Raw genomic sequence first — 23,452 nt, forward strand, 5'->3', positions numbered from 1 at the left:
CAAGATCACACACATGCAAAATATTAAGGTTGTGTTTCTTCGGTCAAAATGAATGTATAATAATATTAATAATGATATTTTGGATAGCACTAGACTTACAAAGTATTTGTTGACACTTTCCTCATTTTCCCACAATCTTGAACTTGCCAGCTCTACTACTCTCAGTGTATGATCTACAGCCACCTCACTAGAATAGGAGAAGGGAGTGGTTTGAACTCCAATGACACAGAATCATATGTCCTTATACCTATATGCGAGATATCTAAAACCAGTTCAGACTCAAAAAGAGTATCTGAAATGTGCAGTGAGTTCATCAGCATGGCTGCCTTGGTGCTAGATATACCAGAAAGTAGTGAACCACCACTGCCCACAGGAAATGAAGGAAGACCAACAAAACAAGGGCAACAGGTAGAATTCAAGCCCTATTTCCACAAGTCTTAAGTCCCACTATGTAAGGAAGTGGAAGGAAAGTCCTGGTATATAACATGACATGATCTGTGTTAGCACTGCTAAGAACACAGTCTGGGCAAGATGGCAGGCGAGAACCCCAGTCTCTCCTCCTCCCCTGCGTGCCTTGAGTACAGAAAACTGACCCTGGCCCCAGACACCATAGCCTGGTGTCTCCATAAAGCACAGCTAAGCAAGCTCAAGGCATTGGCCTAGAATTCTCCACTGTGCTACCCCTACCCACACACCCCCAGCAACTCCCAAACCCTGAAGAGGTTTGTAGGGCTTGCCTTTGATCAGCCGCTCGGGTCTTGTCCCTGGTAAGGTCCACATTGCCTGTGCCAAGTGTCCAAAGACGGTGGCGTCAAGAGTGGAAAGCTTGGGCCCCATGATGTACTTCTTATCACCTGCAGCAGACAGAGCAGAGAGGTCACTGGGCAGGCCCACCTGCTCCACGTGATCACAATGGCATTCAGCACACTCTCATCATACACTCTTGAACTATGTACCAAAAGGCTTTGCAGAGTTCAAATGCATGGACACCCTTTTTCTTAAAAAAAAAAAAAAAAGAAGAAGAAGAACAAAAGTAAAATGAATTAAGCAATTCTGTGATACAGTAATCCACAGGGTAGCAAAGCAGGAAACATCAAAATAAGCAGATGAGGAAGGGTGTTCATGGGAAAATGGAGAACTGATCACTACGGACCTCTGGAGAACCTCCTTGTCTAGGAATGTAGTAATTAAAGCTTGTGATGCTTGAGAACACCTGGAAGTTTTCTTAAACCATCTCGAAAATAACCCAAACCAGACACAGCCAACTTCAGCACTTCCATTATCAAATTAAATACATTTCCCCCAGAGAAACGAGAAGTCTAAGCTCCCTAGAAGTTAGGAGGCGAGGTTTCCTGTCCCCATGGTCCTGGCAAGGTTCTCACTGCTGAGAACCAGCGTCCACAGGAAACACGAAGTGAAGAGAAGCCATGAGGTCACCGACCCAGCCTGGCATCAGGCTCCCGTGCAAGGCCATTCCACACCACTGCTCCCGTCTCTCCGTCCCCACCAGTACTGACTTAGTTCAGGCCTTTCCACCTGGACTACTACACCCAACCCATTAAAGCTGCTGTACGTTGTCTCCGGGCTACTGTCAGGCGCTGCAGCATACGGAGGCAGCACAGCTGGAGCTGGATCCCCTAGTTCACACCCTGGCACCACTCTTATTCACTGTGAGAACCTGGTCATCACTTAACCTCTCAAAACCTCGGCTTTCTCATCTGGAAAATGGAGATGATATTAAGAGGGTCTATTCCTTAGACCTACTGTGAGGATGAAATGACATCACGCACATTAGCTCTCATGATAGCCCTTCCCTTTCTCTGGTCCATCCCATATCCCATGGGCACTTCAATCTCCCAAGTCACTCTTTTCATCACATGACTTTTGCGAACACTTTCAAGGACTTACGAAATGAGTTGTGAAAGAAAGTCCAAACTCAACTTGGAATTCAAGGCCCATTATATGCTGCCTCCAGCCCATGTTCCAGCTTTATCCCTCATCCTCCCTTTCTCTAGCAAACCCGGGGACCACCCCGACTCCCCAGCACACTTTATGATTCCTCCTTTGCTCATGCTGTGCCCCCTTCCTGCCCCCACGACCTACATGTGCTCGCCATGTCCCTCTGGATCAATTCTATCCATCCTTTGAGGTCCAAGGATGGACCTCCTTGCAAAGCTTTTTGGTGGCAACAGGAGCTTACAGTTCATACGGCCCTGTGTTCCAATCCAACTTTTGCACATACGACCTTATAGGACTTTAAGGCATTTAATGCCTATTAACCTCAACTTCCTGAACTATAAAATGGGAAGAGTGAGGTGACTTGAGCAGACCACACAGAAGACACATCCTGCCACTTCTCTCTCAGGCCTCTTGAGAGGCAATTTTTCCATAATGCTCTACAAATGGTTTGTTTATTCTTTGTGCATTTTATCTTTCCAGCCAAATGGTTAGCTCTTTGCAAGTAAGGGTCATCTCTTTATTTAACACACTTTTGTGTGATGTTTACTAAATGCCTGGCCTGGTTCTATGTACTGTACTCTAAGAATATCCACCCATTTCACCATTCTTGAGTGGCAAACTGAGGAAATTAAATATCCAATGACAGTGCACAGGTGAGATAGGAGGGGAAATAACTAGAAGTGGGAACATAAGTTAACAAACCAATACAGCACAAATGAAGCTGGAAGTGATTAAAAAAAATCATTTCTACTATATATTCCTTACGGAACAAGGAATACCTATGCTAGTACAATATGCTGAACCTAACCAAATTGTCTTTCCTGGTGAGGACACTCAAGTCATCCATGTTAGAGCCTTAGATGTTTCCCATTGTCAACCAACTTCTTCATTAGTTGAGTCTTACCCCAGTATCAAAGCCTACTGGGAAAACAGGGATAAAACTGGGCAAAAATTGCAAAGAAAAACTAGATATCATTTGTTCTCAAGAGTGTGAGTTACTCCCTAATGGTGCATCCTGCTGGCTCCATGGCTCCGCCATACCCCTGCTGTTACGTGAATGCAAGTGAGCAGAGGGGTGCTGGCTCCATGCTCTGCCATCCCCCTGCCGCTAAGTTAGTGCAGGTGAGCAGAGGGACCCGGCCCTGGTGCTCTTGTGCTGTCCTGCTAGGGCAGGAGGGGTGTATCAGCTGATAGCCAAATAATCCTCCCTATGGGATTGTGCCACAGCTCGACACATTCAAGGTCCAAACACAGAATAGTCCACAAAATAGATGCCGCAGGGGGGCTGTAGGGCTATTGTGAGAGGAGCTATACATAGCTTGAGAGAGAAGAAAACAAAATTTAAAAAAAAATGAAAAAGCAACAATGGCTTCCTGAACATACATACATAAATGGGAAGAAAGAAAATGTTGCTTTCCTTGAAGGACCCATTTGTCAAGTCTGTTGTAGAATCCAAAGACTTTGGGGGCATGATGAAAAAATATATATACAGATAAAAAAAATTTGGAAAACCTAAAAACAGAGTACATAGGATCTTGATAAAAAGAAAAAAATAATCATTTGAACCCATAGTCAACTAGTGCATATAGCATTTAGCCAAAATTTGCCATTTGGTCTCAGAACGTTAAAGCTGGAAGGACACTGGGTGAGTCAGTAACAGAACCAGACTGAGAATGCTGGCACCAGGTCCCCTGACTTCTGGCCAGTGCACAATATGCCACATGGATCTTCATCTCAGAGATAAAGACCTCATGGAACAGCAGGAGGAAGGCTGAGCAGTGAAAGTACAAAAGGATGCTTTGGTCAGGAAGGAATACAGAATACAGAAGGGGAAAAAAAGAACAGAAATCAGAGTGTTTTTATAGGTGTTTGCAAAAAAATATGGATAAAATTTAGTATCTGGAAAATGTTGAGTGGTAGATGCAAAATTATACATACACGAGACAATTATAAACGTAAAGAATATAAAAATATCCTCTGTCATTAAAAAGTCCTCAGAGTACCTGCTGGCAAAAAGCTTTTTCAAACTTTTATTTTGAAATAATTTTAGACTTACAGAAAAGTTGCAAAAATAGCACAGTTCCTGTACACTCTCTCCAACCAGCTTCCAATAATGTTAACATCTTATATAACCACAGTACATCTATTAAAACTAAGAAATTAAGCATTACTATAATACTATTAACTGCACTAAAGACTTTATTCAAATTTTATTAGTTTTTCAACTAATGTCCTTTTTTGTTCCAGGATCCTACATTGCACTTAGTTGTCATGTCTCCTTAGTCTATGAAATTTTTCCAATCTGTGAAATTCCTTAGTCTTTCCTTATCTTTCATAACATTAACACTTTTAAAGAATACGGGTCAGTTATTTTTTAAAAAATCCATCAGTTTTGGCTTGTTTAAGGTTTTCTAATGATTAGATTAGGTCATGCATTTTTGGCCAGTATAATAATAATAATGTATCCTTCTTTGATGGTTCATTTTACCCATCAACTTGACTGGGCCATAGGGTGTCCTGATATTTGTTCAAACAATACTCTGGGTGTTCCCATGAAGGTGTTTCCGGATGAAATTGGCATTAAGTAAAGCAAACTGCAATCAGGTGAAGGCCTAAATAGACCAAAAAGGCTGACCCTCTCCTGAGTAAGAACGAATTCCTTCTTCCTGACTGCCTTCAGATCAGGACGTTGGGGTTTTCCTGCCTTAAGATTCAAGTGGAAACAATTGCCTCTTCCTGGGTCTCAAGCCTGCCAGCCTTCAGACTGGAACTACACAGTCAGTTTTCCTGGGTCTTAGGCCTCTGGCATCAGACTAGAACTGTATCATCGGTTCTCCTGGGTCTCCAGCTGCCAACTCACCCTGTGTACCTTGAAACTTGTCAGCCTCCATAATCGTGTAAGCCAATTCCCTATAATAAATCTCTTTATGTCCCATTGGTTCTGTTTCTCTGAAGAATCCTGACTAATACACCTTCTCAGAGCATATAATGTCCCTATGTCTTACCGCCAATGATATTAACCTTGACCACACGGTAAAGGTGGTGGCTGCAGGGTTCTTCACTATAAAGTTACTATTTTTCCATTTGCAATTAATTATCTGGGGAGAGAGACTTTGAGACTGTACAAATATCTTGTTTCTCTTCAAACTTTGGCCCACTAATTTTAGCAGCCATCGGTGGATGTCATCTGAAGCAATTATTACTGCGGTGTTTGCTCAATTGCCATTTTCAATTCCTCTCATTCCTTCTACATGTATTGATTAGAATACTACTGTCCCTTCTTCCCCATTTACTAATGTATTCAATTATTTATTTATGTAAGTATGCACTAATGGATATTTATTTTATTCTATTGGTTATAATCGAATACTCTCATTACTTATTTTGTTGCTCAAATCGTTCCAGCTTTGGCCTTTGGGAGCTTGGCAGAAAACATTTTTAAAAGGGAAATAGAATTAGATTTGACTCTGCTTAGAGACAAAGAGGCCAAGCTAAAGGCTTCAGTCTGCAGCACTCCCAGGGTTCCCAAAGTGGCCCCAGATCTTGCGAGCAGAAGGTTTTAGCAAAAACAAAACACTAAGGGCACTTCTGAAGGGCACTGAAGGAGCAGGCCTGGGTGTTGAAGCACGTTGGTGCAGAGGCAGCTGAGAGATATCTCAGTGTCTCTAAGTCTCCCTGCCAGCCTCCAGGTTGGGAACGTGGATTGTGAACAATTGGTGAGGGCAAATGAAGGCTGGAAACATCAAAGTCCTAGGCATGGAGGGACCCAGGGTATGTTCCACCAGAGGCCAGATTCCAAGCACCTGGAACACCTCCCCAAGGGCGCAGAGCCCTCCTGACTGTGAGTCCACATCCCAATAGCAGCAAGCTGCTGGGGTGACTCTACAGACCTCCATGGCTGGGTCTTCAAGTGGCTGTCAGAGAGCAGAGACCAGTGAGGAAATACAAAGACAGTGACCAAGCAGCCAGAGGGCCCATGTGGAGCAGGAGAAGGAGAGCCCACAGCAGGAGTAGCAGGAGCTGGTTCTACTGAAAGGCTGGGGAATGACAGCTGGTCCTGGGTATTTCTGGAATCTGATATGACCTCTCCTGGCGGTTCAGGCAGCTCCTCTTTGTGAGAAAGGCCATACTGTGGATGTAAAAACCATTGGGGCACCCAAGGATGACCAAAAACTGAGTGGAATAACTGAGTGGAACCATGAATAACAAGAATGTTAAGGGGCCCTGATGGACATCTGCTCTCTGTGCTCCAGACTTGAGCTCACTGTGATTTGACTGTATCATAGACCATGAGTTATAAACCTTTAGTGACCTCCATTAACCCAAGACTGCTTATCCTGGCCGGGCGCGGTGGCTCACGCCTGTAATCCTAGCACTCTGGGAGGCCGAGGCGGGTGGATTGCTCGAGGTCAGGAGTTCGAGACCAGCCTCAGCAAGAGTGAGACCCTGTCTCTACTAAAAAAAAATAGAAAGAAATTATCTGGCCAACTAAAATATATATACAGAAAAAAATTAGCCAGGCATGGTGGCACATGCCTGTAGTCCCAGCTACTGGGGAGGCTGAGGCAGTAGGATCGCTTAAGCCCAGGAGTTTGAGGTTGCTGTGAGCTAGGCTGACGCCACGGCACTCACTCTAGCCTGGGCAACACAGCGAGACTCTGTCTCAAAAAAAAAAGACTGCTTATCCTGATCTCCAAGCCTGACCTGTGGTCCTTCTCACATTGTCTTCCACTTCTGCCATGGGCAGCAACAGAGGGCTGACCAGGAGATAATAGGACACAGCAAAGACAAAAGCATGCGGGAGATGACTGGCCCCCAACTCCACACCTGCCCTTCATCCCCACTAGTCCTAGCTGAGATGATGGCTGGGAGATGAGGGTGGAAGGGTGAGTGATGGAGGGCAAAGCCACACAGCTATCCACAGGGAATGAAATCAATATTAAATCTGGGAAGAATGGCCAGAATCCAAGCCTGAAGACTCAGGCCAAACTGAGGGAACAAGCACACTGCAGAGTTGGAGCCAGCTGAACTCGACAAGCAAGAGAACCAAGTGACTAGAAGGGAACAAAGAGCCACAAGGTTCTGAAAGTCCCAGTGGAGGGTAGGACCATATACAGCACAACTGAGGCAGTGCTCACAACCCTAAGCTGTTTGCCTGCTGCCTGGCTCTAAGCCTCCTTCTTGGGGACAGTGCATGAGAGCTGATAGGGTGCAACACTCTCCAGACCCAGGCAGGACAAGCCGAGGTCTACCTCCTGTGAATGCTCTACTGCATCCTAACATGTGGGTGCTCATCCCATCCTCCCTGCCCCAAATACCCTCCATTTACCTAAGCCTAACCTTCCCCTTCAGACTCAATTCAAGTCCTACCTCCTCCACTCCATGACAGCTTCCTACACTGCCCAGTCTACTGGGACCTCTGGTTGCCCACTCCTCTGCTAAATCCCAAAGGCACAGACTGCTTAGAGCAGGGCTACCCAAAGGATAGTCTAGCAGCACCAGCAGTCCCTGAGAGTTAGTTAGGAACACAAATTCTCAGGTCCCACCAACTGAATCAGAATGCCTGGGAATGGGACTAGAGAATCTGTGTTTAACAAGCTTTCAGGTCAGTGTTTCTCAAACTGGAGAGCCTGCAGTTTTTGAACCACATTTTGCATGGCACTGTTCCAGGTGATTCTTCTGCACATTAAAGTTTGAGAAGTATTGGCTAGACTAGAGTGTATCATTGGTCTTAAACTTGAGCATGCATCATAATCACCTGGAAGACTTTTTAAAAACACTGATGCCCCCACCCCAGTAGTTTCTGATTCAGTAGGTATGAAGTGTACCCGAGAATGTGCATCTCTAACAAGACCCCAGGTAATGCTGATACTGCGGCTCCAGGGACCACACTTTGAGAAACACTGATCTAGATCACTCATCGGGTAATTCACACAGCCATCTGGAAGTCTAATTTATGTGTATGTCCTATGTCCTCAAATAGTTTCTTAAGCACCTTGCAGGCAAGTAAACCTCTATTTCACTGTTCTATCTGGTACCTGTCACAATAGAAACCATGAGTTAAGGTTATGATAGCCTTAAATACATTTGATCTCTGTCCTTTCCTAGGATGGAGAGCTATGGTAGGGATTAAAAGGCATAACAATGTAAGAAAGCATTTTGCAAACTAGAAGGTGCTATTCTAACATAAGGAATTATTTTATACTCATCGCCAACAATCAAAACAAGTAACTTGCCTGTGGACAGAACCAGTCCAACCTCTCTTCCAGTGTAAAAATCCCTTCTCTCACTTTCCAACCAGATATTCCCCAAACCCATCCCAACCCCAACCCTGCTGGAGATTTGTCCCCCATAATTTCTTGGGCAAAGCAAACTATTCTGTGGTTAGATGTCTCCTTAGAACTTCCACCATTGATCCCAGTTCCTTCCTCTGGAATCACACAAATTTATGGCCATATTGATTCTACCACAGCACCCATGCCTAATCTTCACTAACATACTTCTAAGTAAAAACTGATCACTTGTTTTCACATGTATCACTATGGCATGGTGGATAGAAAGTTTATTTCAGAGCATCGGAAATAGCCACAGAAATGAACCTCTGAACTGCATCTCCTTCCTCCTTTGCTAATTCTTTCCCCAGTTTCCACTGCTCACTGTCAGCTCCACTTCCGCAATTTAGCTAAATTTTCAAATGCTGTTAAGTGGCAAAAGAGAAAAGATTGTGCTAGAAAATATAAGTTTAAGAGAGAAATTAAAAAGAACAGTCAAAAGATTTTCAAGGACTCATTTTTCTGTAAGTCAAAGAAATAAAGAGCAATTGTGATTTTCACCAACATAGAGTTCCCTATACTTGAGCACTGACAAGATTTATAAGCAGATAATTACAGTGAAGTCAATGTGGGCACCATTCATATTTCTAATTATCCCTCTCTCACCTTTAATTAACCGAGAATTGAAGGAAAACTGAGAAACAAAGATTTTGAGTGCTTTCCCCAAGGAAAGCACAGGAGGTCACAGTAATCTTACCAGCCAACCATCGAAGAACACAGACTTTAAGCTCTTTTTCTGCATGTGAATCTCCCAGAGGGCAAGGCTACAGGAAAAATAAAATCTACTTCCTGTCATCTTACAATCCTGATCAGACCTCTCTTTGTCAAATAATATATAGCACAGGCCACTTCTTTTAAAGAGCCCTTGATCACATTCCCAGCATGCTCTAAAATCGCTGCATAGTTATTTCAACTATGAGGGCAGAGGGTGCTATCTTATGTCTGAGGTGATTAACAGTCCTTATGGGTAAATCTCAGAAATAAAATCATCAGCTTCGACAACTTTGACATCTACTAGTTGCACCAGTTGGCTCACAGTCTGGGAATAGATAAAGGGGCTGGGGCAAATATTAGAAGAAGCCCCTTCATTTAATCCCTCCTCAGATTTTATTCTAGAAAGCAACTAGATATTCCTGTAATTTTCTATAAGATTCTCTGAAAGAGCACACAAGAAAGAATTTCCTTCTTTTCAGCATGTATGAGCTATCTCGAAACCTTCTCCCCCAATCACCAATACCAATCACCCTGTCTCTTCCTCCCAATCTTTTCTTTACTGATGTCCCAGCTCTTAAAATCCCCTATAGGTGAGACCAGGAGGCATGTAAATTCCCCCTCTAAGGAACGGGCTGTGCTTGCTCTTCTGTCCTTCAGGCCTCCTAGTAATGTGTCTTGAGCACCTTCTGAACATCACACACTCGGAGCATCCATGGGCATATTTTGTAATTTTAGGAAACCTGGACGAAGGATTTGGAAACACTTCACACACGGGCAATCGAGATTAGGAAAGTATTCCTCGGGAGAGGGCAAAGGCCTGCTCAGGGTCACTTATAATTCACCATCACTAAACAGCAGCTCCTGGAAGTCTTAAAGAACCACAGCAAAGCTGTCAGTGCTGCCGCCTCACTGATGATCAGCCTTTTTGTCTACTTCTCTTCTTGAAGTTGCAGCAATATTGTTGTTTCTGAGTCTGACGACACATTCAGCTGACATGGTGAGATCTGAACACTGTAAAAGTTATAGGAGTTTCTCTCCCCAGTTTCACTTTCCCAAATACACTTTTTGAGGGTAAAGAACATAGAGCACTCAATTCGAACTGCGTTCTAGGGCAGCCTTCCCCTTAATTTCATTTCTGTCTTTTCTGTCCTGTGCTGGGCAATCAAAGGAACCAGCTGTTCTATCTCTTTATTCAATAAAGACTATCTGGTTAATAAAACAACACATCAGACAGAACACAATGTCACGTTAAAATTTAAGTTCATCTCCTTTTCTAAGGAAGCTGAATGGTAATAGATTCTAGTGCGAGGTTTGTGTTTGGCCGCCAGGGCCAGAGAAGCCTCAACTCTGCAAAAAGACTCCACATTCCTGAAAGATCCCAAGTTTCACCTCACCTGGAATCCAGGATCCTCAACCACTTTCAAACATCTAAGCAGTCACCAAACACTGGTCAAGATTTTTAACCACCACAACTGTTTAGGACCTGCCCAGAGTGGGGATCCTTGCTCAGATTAACCCCATAGGCACAGATCCCTCGGGAGGAAATCAAATTGCTATCAACCGCATCTTTAACCATGGGAGTCCTGTACCCCAAATGATATACCAATCAGTATATTGGACATCACGTCAAAACTCTGTGTGACGCCTCTGCTCAGGTGCAGGGGTGAGTCTCTATCTCCTGCTCTGCAGGAAACCACAGTATTTCCCTGCTGAACACTCTTGTTCATGTGACCTGACGATTAAATGGTTAAGAATGGCCATGGGACTCTTTCCCCAGTGCACACTTCCTTCTCAGAGATCCCTGAATCCAGAGACAGAAACCTCCTGTGCCAAGCTCTAACATCTTTCCTCACACTTTCTTCACAGCCAAGATGAGAATATTTCTGCTAGAATCAGAATGGGTAATATTTTACATAATCATAGTCCCTGGAGAGACTACAAGATAAGGCTGTACTTCTAAAAGATGTAAAAACCTTTTTTCTAAATATTAATAACTTGAGACAACTGAGATCGGGTGCCTGCCACCCACCTTTCCTCTGCTGACAGGCCGGCTTGACTCTTCACAGCTCAGCAGCAGCTGAAAGAAGCATCTACCGGGATTAACGGGATTGGGGCAATGTAGGAGTATTAGTTATTGCCGGCTGCATAATAAATTACCCTCAAATTTAGCAGCTGAAAACAACAAACACTATTATCTCACAGTTTCTGCGGGTCAAGAATCCAGGCAGCCTTAGCTGGGTGCTTCTGGCTCAGGGTCTCCCCATTAGGCTGCAGTCAAGATGTTGGCTAGGGCTACAGTTATCTCAAGAACCGACTGGGGAAGAATCTACTTCCAAACTCACTCAGATGGCTGTCAGCACACCTCAGGTCCTCACTGGCTCTTGGCCAGACACCTCCATTCCTTGCTGCATGGACCTCTCCACAGAGCAGCTCACAACAGAGCTGGCTTCTGTCCGGGTAAGCAAGTGAGACAGCAAGCGGAAGAAAGACAGGACGCCTAAGATGGAAGACGAATCTTGGAACGGTCATCCCACTGCCCCTGCCATATTCTATGTGTTAGGAGCACATTACCAGGTCCAGCCTGCACTCACGGGGAGAGGATTACACAAGAGGATACACACCAGGAGGTGGGATCACCGTGACCCACCCCGGAGACTGCCTACTACAGGAGGAAAGCATCCTTATTTCCCAGAGCTACATTCAAAAGCATTTAGAAGTCAAATGTCATGATATCTATAATTTACTCTAAAATACTTCTATACCAAAAATACAGATGAAGCAAATATGACAAAATGTTAACAACTATTAAACTTCGGTGATGGTTATAGAGTTGTTCATTGTGCCATTCTACCTTTCTTTGTCTTTGAAATTTGCCACCACAAAATAATCAAAATCACCTGATCTTGTTCACTAATAATGGGTCGAGGGGAAAAAGTGTATCAACTATGCTAAATCTTAAATTATAATATTTGGCAGACATTTTCCAATGTTTAAATGGACAATGCTATATAACCCTCCTCTGACAGGTGAATGAACTCAGCTACTTAGGGTTTATTTTGTACATCGATGCCCTGACAAAATGGTTCTCTTGCAATTTTGTCTAGACTGTAAATTCAGTCATGGCAGAAATCACACTAGACGATGAGATCTACTGACGGATCCCCCAGTGCCCAGTAAATTGTAGTTGCTCAATAAATATATTTTTTAGCAAATGGCAAATATTTTATTATAATGCCTTGCCCTTAAATCTTTTAGACCAAAATTAGCTCTTCCAATATTTGATGCCAAGGAACTCTAGAGTGTAGAACTCTGTGGCTCAATCCAAGGCAGTGTACAGGTGCTTGAGCTAATTGTTCATGAAGAATGATTTTGTCCTGCCCCACAGTGTGCTAGCGCACTGCCCAGGGGAGCAAGATGACCTTCTAACCAGGCAGCACAACAAGTACCTCAGATTCTCATAAGAGAATGTCCAAGGTTAGACCACCTGGTGTCTAATGCAATAAGACCTCTATTTACCAATACAATGGAAGAGATAGACATCTGGAGGTCACCAAAAAATTGCACTCTCTCACCTAGGAAATAAGTTTTATTCAAAAATGAGTTTACATGATACCTGTGCCATGGTTATAGGGCAAGTTATCAAAACCTCTAGCCTCTCTAAGCTCTACTCCTGTACTAAATTTGATCAGAAAAAAAGATATAGGAACTATATTAGAGTAGGTCTCCAAAGAAATGCCTTTGCAGCTTCAATTCATATTCAACTCTAAGCTTTTATTAAGAAAAATTTTTACAAATGTTTCTGTCCACAAGGAAATCCACTCTCCCTTACATAACATCTATGGAAAAATCTTCTCCCAGAATTCAGGATCAAGAAAAACTTTCTCCCAGTTGAAGAATCTGTGTTTCCTTTTCTTAGAAAATAAACACAAACCTGTCCCACACATTTCCCTTTTTATCTTGGTTGCCAAAAGCTCAAAGATAAGTTGTGCCCAATTCAAGGAATAAGCTCATTCCACGAAATGATTTTTTTTCTAATTGGATTCTGAAATTTTGTATTAATGATGAATATATTATATTGCCTGTCTTATATACATTACAACATTGTGGACTGCCTCAAAGTCCTTTGGGAAGTTAGTATTCTTTCAGCAAATACTTATTGAGTGTCTACTGTTTACTGGGCCTTCTGCTAGGGACCAGGGTTAGAGGGAAGCCAGTCAGCCGATTCCCAATTCCTTCAGGATGACAATGTCCACAGGCAGGTTGGTGGAAAGTGGAGGAGGGGAGGAGCACAGGAGGAACCCAGACAAATGCAGTACAGCACTTCCTTGATGGAAGTGGGCACACAAGGAAGAGCACTGAGGAGGAACACCAATGTGAGTAGCCCCGTGAAGTTGACGGAGGTTATGAAGGACATTAAGAAAGTTTCTAATTAAGTGAAAATGACTCTTGAGAACCTGTCAGGTTAGGCAAGGCAGGGTAGCCAGGTGTGGTGGCACACACCTGTAGTCCCACCTACTGGGAGGCTGAGGCAGGAGGATCACTTGAGCCCAGGAGTTTGAGGCTGCAGTGAGCTGTGACCACACCGCTGAAACTCTAGCCTGGGCATCAGAGCAAGACTCTGTCTAAAAAAAAAAAAAAAACAGGGAAACCAAGGCAGGGGAAACAGCCTATGCAAAGGCATGAAGCTGCAAAACAGCACAGTGTATTCAGGGAACTAGGGTCATGGTGAGGTAGGAATAGAGTTCCATACAGGGGAGAAGTAGGAAACGAAGGTGGAGGTGTGAGTAGAATTCAGGCTGTGAAGAAATGGGGCTTGGATTTTAGCCTAAGAAGAATTGAGAGTCTACAGTTCTGATTTATATTTTAGAGTAAACACTCTAGTGGAATTGAAACCCAAACTGGAGGTTGGGACATCAGCTAAGAAGCTGTGGCAAAATCTAGGCAAGAGACGTCGAGGGCCTCTCCTACGGTGTGGGGTGGAAGAGAGGCAGGAGATGGAGGCGTTTGGTGAGCACTCTGGTGATGAACTGTGTCCACCCACGGAGGAAGCAAGCACTTACTGAGCACCTGGCTCTGCAGCCAGACTCCCAGGGCCAGCCTGACCCCGCCTCTTATTAGTCATGTGATCCTAAGTTAACTAACCACTGTGTACCTCAGTTTCCTCATTTACAAACCAAAGATAATCATAATCATAAAACTTGCCCTCATATGCCTTTGGTGAGAATTAATGAAAACAATTTCTACCTCATTTAATTCTCCCAAACCTATATGAGAATAAGTATTGTTGTTATATTAGCATGAGGATATATATATTATATAGTAGGTGTTTATATTATATATTGTGTGTGTAATATGTATGATACATATTATATATGAGAGTAGGTATTATATTACATGAGATTAGGTATGATATATTACATTACTATTTGCCTAAGCACACTGTAAATGCTCCATAAATGTCAGCTCTTATCAATATTATTTTGATTACAAGCTCTAGGTGCTTGGGACACAGTGGCGAACAGAACAGACAAGGTCACTGTTCTCCTGGAGCTTACACCACATGAAGAGATGATAAATCAATCAATCAAGGAATAAGAAAACATGAGCCAGTGATGCGTGCTATGCAGAGGATTAAAGACGGTGACATGATAGAGGGTGACTGACAGTTACGTTAGACTGGGTGGTCGGGAAGGCCTCTGTGTGGAGGTGATATTTACACAGAGACATGAACGTCAAGAAGATCTGACAAAGCAAAGACCTGAAGGAAGAGAACTCCAGGCAGAGGAAACAGCTGAGACACATGGCTGACGGTCAGAATAAGCTTGGTGTGTCTGTGAAGCGGAGAGAAGACCAGCGTGGTCGGGATACAGCAGGCGAGGGCTGGAAGTTCAGAAATGAGATTGGAAAGAAAGCTGGGCCCAGGCAGTACAGGGGTTCGAAAGCTCGTGGGAGAGAGAGCAGAAGGCACAATCCAGAGTGACTTCTTGGCCTCCAACTGGAGCAAGCGAATGGCTGGCGGTGCTACTCACTAAGGGGTCGGGGGTTTGGTGGGAGGATGTGCTGGATTTGAGGTGGCTATGGGATATCTAAGTGAAGATCTAGAAAACAGCTGGGATTTAAGAGAGAGGTTAGAACTGGAGATAAACATGTGGGAGTGTGAAATGTGAGAGGACTGGAGGGTGGGGGTGGAATCTTGAGAACCATCAATATGAAAGGCTACAAAGTGTTCACCAGTGACTTCTGCCTTCTCCTAGGCTAGGTTCAAGTCCAAGCTCTACCATTCACTAGCTGGCTGTCCCTGGGCAAGTTGCCTCTTTGTGCCCGAATTTCCTCATGAGTGGGATCCCTGTGAGACGCAAATAAGCTGATACCAGTAAAGCCCTTACAACAGTGCTGCGTGAAGTGAGTGCTGGCATGAGTTTTAGTCGTTGTTAAACCCAACTGGGGATCACCTGAAACAGCAAGACACTAAAGCCTCCTCAGAAGGGGGCTGGGCATCTGTGGAGCTGAAAAGGGAGGTGAAGCCTCCAGAGGAGGAAAAAGCCTCAGTCCTTTGTAGTTTAATACATCCAAGAAATCTCATGTCCATTAGCATCACAGCAAAGAAGACAGGCTCCTCAATGCCGCACCTCCTGTGGGAGTTTCCAAAATACAAAAGGAAGGCCATTAAATGGTAGAGTGTTATTCACCCTTTTGGGAGCAATTGGGGGGGGGGGCAGTGCATAGGAGTCAGTTTGCAGTGGCTCCAGGAGTGAATGGGAGGTCAGGGAAGAGTAGGACTGCTGCTACATTTCAAATAAGCTTCTGCATGAAGGGAAGGTAAGAGACAGGACAGAAGTGGGTGGTATTTTTAACGATGGCAGACTTATATGATAGAAGGAACGGGTAAAGAGATAAGGGTTGAAGAGAGAGAAGAGAATTTGTACTCAAAGGCCTGAGGAAGGGTGGGGGTGGGACGTGGCATGGTGAGGAGACGGGGCTGACTGGGGCACAGGTGGGTGAGGAAGGTGAAGGGATGGGGGATACTAGGGAGAGCTCAGGCTCAGCCAGTGAGAGGGGAGTACACCTGGTAAGGGGCTAACACACTGCTGAGAGAAGGTGCATCTGGGGTCAGAGATCAAGGGAGGCTGGGGGGACTGAGCGGGGTGCACTGGCAGGCTGTGTGGGCAAGGCCTATGGGAGAGGGCGGCTCCATGGAAGGAGTGTTGGTCACCACAGGGTGCCGGCTCAGTGCCGTGTCCCCACGTGTTGGACAAAAGGGCCACACAAGCACTGCAATGCCTCCAGTGGAGCTGGGATGGGCGTGGAGAGGATGAGCCTAGGTCAGAGTGCCCATCCACATACACCTTTAAGACTCACATGTGAGTCTGAGTTAATATTTGCCTCAAACATCACTCAAAGACAAAACTGTGAAATATAAATAGACCAAATTACATTTTTTAAAAACCCTCAAGATTCAATAGGAAAATGGACAAAGGATTGGGACAAATCACAGAAGAAACATAATCAGGAAAACTCAAAAAGAAAAGTGTTTATTCTTACGAGTGATTTAAAAATCAGAAAACAGGGCAAACTTAAGACACCAGTTTACAATGAATAAAGTGGTAAACTATTTTTCTGTAATATAACCTGATATTGGTAACACCTTAGTGACACCGTACCTCAATCTTTTACCGGTCACTTAGTAAATTTTGCATCTCTTTTGGAAAGCACTATGACAATGCCTACGAACAGACCTAACAATGCTCCTAATCTTTCACCCAGTAATTTCATTCCTATGGGCTTATCTCAAGTAAATAATTCCTCAGAGGTAATGCATGAAGATATTTAAGAGTTATCTATAATACAAAAATAATTGTACTAATTTTGAAGGAATTAACATAGTACTTTCCAACACAATGAAATATCATGTAGCTATTAAAAGAGATAAATTTTTCAAATATGTCAACACACAGAAAAATGTTTAGTGTTTGTTTTAAAAAAGGGAACAACATACAAAGAGATGTGTACATCAAAAATGAAATCTCATAAAAATATGCATGTGGAAGGTACGAGAAAATAGAAAACATTTACTGAGTTAGGTGACAGAATGATGGAAGACACCGAATTTTTTTCCAATTTTTTTAAATGTTGGTTGGTTATACAAATTGAATAATTTAAATAAATAAAAATATGCTGTTAGGTTGACCAAGGACCGAACAACTTATTAATGTATTAGGATATACCAGGTCATCACTTATCTATAACTCTCCCCTGACTTGCACCCAGGTGGGCCCAGGAGAACACACACAGGGGGTGCTTCCGTCTGGCAACCCGGGGGCAGGGGTGGAGGGGGAGTGCTGAGCCCTCTCCTTCTACATTCATCTCTAGCACATAAACACCTGGAGGACGTGTACTGATAAAGATTTTTAAATGCCTACTGTCTACATAGTGCTATCTTGTGAGGTATATTTTCTTGTTCTTTTCTTTTATTGTAATCATTCGGGAATTGGAACCCGGAAATTTAAACACAAAGTCAAAGTTACTTTTCACAGAAGAAGATAAGGCTAGAATAGCCCCAGGATAAAGTACAGACCCAAGTGCCTGTCAGAATTACACCAACCAACTTGTGCTGCTAAACAAGCCACAAAGATTTCTAGGAACTCGGTACCAATTAGCATTTAATTTTATTCCGCTAAAAGTAATTTTTTGTTTTCATGAATAATCAGCATATTTTTATCAATTCAGATAGGAACAGTGAAAATGGAAAAGAAATGAACCACAAATCAGGGCCTCAACTGTCCAGTCCCCATAAGAATGCAAACACTGTTGGAGCCTGGACCACAATCCCTGGCTATGGAACGATACCAGGCCCTCGGGCTGTCTATTCCTCCTCCCTCCTCCCTCCTCCCTCATCCTCCTCCCTCCTTCCCTCCTCCCTCCGGAAGTCTGGACTGCAGAGGATGAGAGAAAAGAGGAGTTAATGCTGTCTGAGTATGCAATCTAATGGCCCTCTCCCTTAGAGAACAGCCAGCAATTTAGGGTTATTGAATAATATGTAAAGGCTTTTCAGAGTAAATCACTTTCACTTCAATCAGTGAGCACAGGACTCCAGTATGAACTTACAAAAGGCTTAGGCACTCACCGGAATCCAATCAATACAGGTAAAAATAGAATTTATGGTTTCCAGGTCAAATGACTACTATTCTTGCAGGCGACTTTAACAAATCACCAATGCAAACAGACAGATTTTGTACTGGAGCAGAAGAAAAGCACTGCCTTCAGTTGAATGGCCTTGCACCCATTCCCTTGCCTCTGTGAATCTCACGTGGCTTTCTCATCTGTACAATAACCAGCTCTCAGGGTGTTGGAAGAATACAGTATCTTCAAGGTGTTATTAAAAATACTGTCTAAGATTTACCCTCACACAAAAACAATCTGCAGTCTAGATGACAGGTTTTTGACATAGAAAGAAGGGCAAGCCAGGCTATGTACCACACAGACAGGCCCACAAACAAAACTGTGAAGTAGGCCCAATTTGTTCTGAATTTTATCACCTCCCTTACAAAAGAGAATAATATTCTCCCTTTTGGTACCTGCCCAAACCGAGCCACAGTACCCTCACCTGGCACCTTCCATGCCTCCCTATCTGGCCCTTCTCTCTTCCACCCCTGCCCTGTATTGGATTACAGACATATTTGAATCACTGCTGAGTTTTTAAAATACCTTTCCTCAGACCCCTCACCCAGACGCTGAATTAACTGGCCTGGCGTGGGCCTGTGCAGCTGCGTTTTAAAAGCACACACACCCAAATCCCCACACTCCCCAGGTGACTCTATGAACTGCCAGAACTGAGAGCCACTGTCCAAAACAGGCCCCTGTAGTTTGAGAACACTTAGAACCTGCATTAGGAAACGCTGCCTTAAGGTTCCAGAACATTCCTTTTAGTGTCTATTATTTTCTTATAATAGGCATAATTACACCTATGTTTTCATGCTCCTCATCTGATTCTGTGCACAGTTACTCAGCATATGACAAATGTGCTAACATGTGCATAGATGTAGCCTATTGTTTTTCATCTGTTTCCGCTGCCTGGCTGTGAGGGCTTTCCCCCACCACTCTCACTGGCAAGTGCGGTATGTGGCTGCCGCGTTCCAAGTAGCTCTCAGCCTAGGCCTGAGGGCCTAATATGGCAATGACCTGGGCATCTCTATCAGGTGCTGCTGCATGATCTAATTAAACAGAGTAGGAAGACCATATATTAAAATAGCCTATAAAAGGGGACGGATAATAAGTGCAAAAATGTAGTCAGATAGACAGAATAAAAAATATTCGATAGCACAGCAAAGCAACTATAGTCAACAATAAGCTATGTTATACTTTAAAATAACTAAGAGGCCAGACATGGTGGCTCACGCCTGTAATCCTCGCACTTTGGGAGGCCGAGGCGGGCAGATAGCTTGAGGTCAGGAGTTCAAGACCAGCCTGAGCAAGAGCAAGACCCCATCTCTACTAAAAATAAAAAGAAATTAGCCAGACAACTAAAAATAAAAAAAATTAGCTGGGTGTGGTGGCACACACCTATAGTCCCTACTGAGGAGGCTGAGGGAGGAGGATCGCTTGAGGCCAGGAGTTTGAGGTTGCTGTGAGCTAGGCTGATGCCACAGCAGTGTAGCCCAGGCAACAATGGGCACAAAAAAAAAAAAAAAAAAAAAAAGTTAAAATAACTAAGAGAGTGGAATTGGAATGTTCCTAACACAAAGAAATGATAGATGCTTGAAGTGATGGATACTCCAATTACCCTGATTGGATTAATACACATTGTATGCCTGCATCAAAACATCATGTGTACCCTACAAATATATACAAATATTATGTACCCATAATAATTTAAAACTTAAAAAAACAGAAGTGGAAGATTAACTATTTGAAACATAGATTTAATAACAAGAGATATAGAATACTATAAATACAGATCATTTGAAGCACTGAGCCTTCAGTGGGCATGAGCAGCAGCCTAAACATCAATCACAATCCAAGAGCACAAACAGAATGCCAGTCAATGAATCTCAATGAATCCCACGTTAGCCTCTGCCTTGTTTTATGACTTGGAAAAATGACTCTGCTCTTTTCTCTAGAGAATGAACATAAAATCATGAAACCATTAGAACTAGAAAGACCCCCAGAGAGTTTTTATAACCATCTCAGCACCTGTAAAAAAAGACCCCTCCTAAGCTATCATAATGCTGGTCACCCAATCCCATCTGGAGAAGGGAACTCAGGCCACATCATAAGACTCAGGCCCTCCCAATTTTGGACAGCTCTGTTGTTAAGTTCCGCCTTACCCTGAGTTGTAAGCTACTGTCATTTCCCCAAATATACACCTCACCTTCCCCTCTGTTTTCTTCTCCTCTCCTCTACCATACCCGTCATCTGCAGCAACACCTAAGTCACTACTCATTTTTAAATATTTGAAAAAAGTTAGCATATGACCCTTATATTAATAGCTTCACTTCTCCAGACTATGCATGCCAGGCATCCTCAAATTCCTCCCATACATTTTTTGACACTAACCACCTTCCTACCAGCCTCCTCCAGATACACACTAGATTTGCCCATTTTTCTTTGAAAAGATGGATCCCAAGCTGATCATTACACACCTTTGTTCAACAAACATTTGCTGGATGACTAATGATGTGCCAGGCACTTGGTCAGGCCCTAGAGACAGAGGAGGCATCTGCCAGGCCTAGCACAGAGCCCAGCTGAGGAGACACTCAAACCAAACCATTATGAGAAAGTACAAGGAGTTCTCTGAAAAAGAAAGCCAGGTGCCTGGGAGCATGGACCAGGCTTGCCAGACACACTCTGGGAGAAAGTTCCAGAAGGTTTCCTTGAGGAAATAACTTTTAAGCTGAGACACTATACTCTGTTTATGCAGGAGGTTTTTCACAGCTCCTTTGGCAGCCCATCACACTGGGGACATATTGAGATTGAAATCAACTAAAATCCGTAAGTCTTTTTTCACATTGTCTCTCCCACCCTGTATTTGTGCCATTTGATTTTTGGACCTAGGTACAGAATTTCACATTTATTCCTATTCTGTTCCCTCTTGTCAGTGTTGAAAGCTCTGATTCTTGATTTCTCCCATACTTATTTAGCTATCTTTCCATCTAGTGTCATTCAAAAACCATTAAGCATGCCTTTAGTTGTCACCAGGCCATTGAGAAAAGTACTGAACTTGATAAATCAAGAGCAGAGTCTCTATATAGCTCTCTTTAAGTGATATTAATCCATTAATCAACACTGTGAGGATGTGGTTACCAGCCAGCCACGAATCCACCTCAATCTAATCCAGGGGTTTTCAAACTTTTTCCTTTGGTAAGGGAAAACTTCTGTCAAACAAAATGGCAACTGATTTTCAACATATAAATAGATAAAAGAGGAGCATCTCTAAGTGAAGGAAGGGTGAGGAAGGTCCAACCTGCTAGAGAGCCCTCTCTTCCCCACAAGAACACTCAAGGATCCTTGGGGGCACCATATGCATCCATGAAGCCTCCTTAGAAAACCAACCATCTTCCCCACAACATGACAAGAAATAGTATCCAATGGTTTGAAGAAATCAAGAGATTATCTAAGTCCAGCAAATCAAGAAGACACAGTAGTTACTTTTTGATATGATTTATTCACAATGAACCAATGATGGTCATGAAAACCAACCATCTATTTAATAATTCATTATTTCATTATCCAAATCTACTTTGCCCTCCTCCATTGGAAATAAGAACAATTTCTTATCTCCATCTGCTGACATTTTTCTTATTCTCCCCATTTTTGAAAGATTACAATAGGTATTCCAAGATCATGTGAGAAATTTTTCACATCCTAGGATATTGCTTGTTTAGACCTAGAAGCTTGAGCACTACTAGATTATAAGCTTCTTAAGGCTACATAGAGACCATTCTTATTCTTGTTTCCTAAGAGCCTAGTATAGCAGCTGGTGCATAATTGATAAAGAATAAATGTTCAAATAATTCATTTGCATGCTCATTGTTTAAACATATTAAAGTGTCAGCCAGGTGTGGGGGCTCATGCCTGTAATCCTAACACTCTGGGAGGCCGAGATGGGTGGATCATTTGAGCTCAGGAGTTCAAGACCAGCCTGAGCAAGAGCGAGACTCTGTCTTTACTAAAAAAATAGAAAGAAATTAGCTCAACAACTAAAAATATATAGAAAAATAAGCTAGGCAAGGTGGTGCATGCCTGTAGTCCCAGCTACATGGGAGGCTGAGGCAGTAGGATTGCTTACACCCAGTAGTTTGAGGTTGCTGTGAGCTGACGCCACGGCACTCTAGCCAGGGCAACAGAGTGAGACTCTGTCTCAAAAATATATATATATATTAAAGTGTTCTCTTGCAACTGCCTCAACTAGTTTGGATTTCAACTAAATTTACCTATATGGAAGCAAATTATAAGTTGAGTATTTCAATAGTCAAAATTTTATGAAATGTTGTTACCCTTTATCTTTCAAAACTATAAAATTCAACTTCAGAAAGTATGTACTAATTTTTACTCCTACCACCAAAGTATGTTAGTATAATACCTCTTCCATACCCTTGTCAACACTTTGTATCATTTGAAAATAAACAAAAACAAAACTTTGCCAATTTGATCGACAGAGTGGTGCCTCGTTTTTTAACTTGCATTTCTCTGATTACCGAAGAGGCTGAATATTTTTTTCATGTATTTATTCAGCATTCATATTGTCTTTATAAACTGCCTTTTTATGTCTTTTGACCAATTTTCTTCCTAGGGTATTCACTTTTCTTATTGATTTGTAGAAGCTCTTCATATATTAAGCAATATTAATTCTTTGTCACATGTTGCAAACATTTTTCCAGCTTATTTCATTTTTAACTTTATTATGGTGATTTTTGACATAACAGGATGTTTGTTTTCTTTTTCCCTGTGTAATCAAGCAATTCAACTTATCTTTTATACTCTCTCCCTTTAGTGCCATGTTTAGAAAAACTTTCCCAGGCTCAAAATTCTATAAAAGGTTTCCATAGTTTATCCTGGCACCCTCATAGTTTTATGTTTCACATTTAAATGCTTAATTCATTTGAAATTTATTCAGGTTTAAGACATGAAGTCAGAATTATACTTATTTTGTTCCACACGGTTAGTCAGTTGCAGCAGCACCATTTACTGAATTAGTTGTTTTTTCTCCACTGATAATGGCTACCTTTATCATATACTGCACCACTCACTCATGTGTCTGACTCATAGGGATCTCAAACTCAGCATACCCACAAGATCCTGGAAATTCAGGATCTTCCCCTCTTCTCCAGTATCCTCCAGCTCTGTGAATGGCTATTTCTTCCACTAAGTTTTCATGTCCAGAACCTGATCACTCCCACTCCTGCCCTCTCCATCAACACTTCTCTCCCCACTAAATTTTGCCAATTCTC

General features: G+C 42.8%; 1 protein-coding gene across 1 annotated transcript in view; it reads right to left on the minus strand.

Moving 5' to 3' along the window:
• The window catches only part of FAXC (failed axon connections homolog, metaxin like GST domain containing), a 64,130-nt gene that overhangs the window by 10,589 nt on the left and 30,089 nt on the right, over positions 1 to 23,452 (minus strand). The window contains exon 5 of the mRNA XM_045544059.1: positions 738 to 854. Within this exon, the coding sequence (XP_045400015.1) occupies positions 738 to 854 (117 nt within the window). The remainder of the gene's footprint in view (positions 1 to 737; positions 855 to 23,452) is intronic.

The sequence above is a fragment of the Lemur catta genome, chromosome 2 (assembly GCF_020740605.2).
Source record: "Lemur catta isolate mLemCat1 chromosome 2, mLemCat1.pri, whole genome shotgun sequence".
Classification (NCBI taxonomy): Eukaryota; Metazoa; Chordata; class Mammalia; order Primates; family Lemuridae; genus Lemur; species Lemur catta.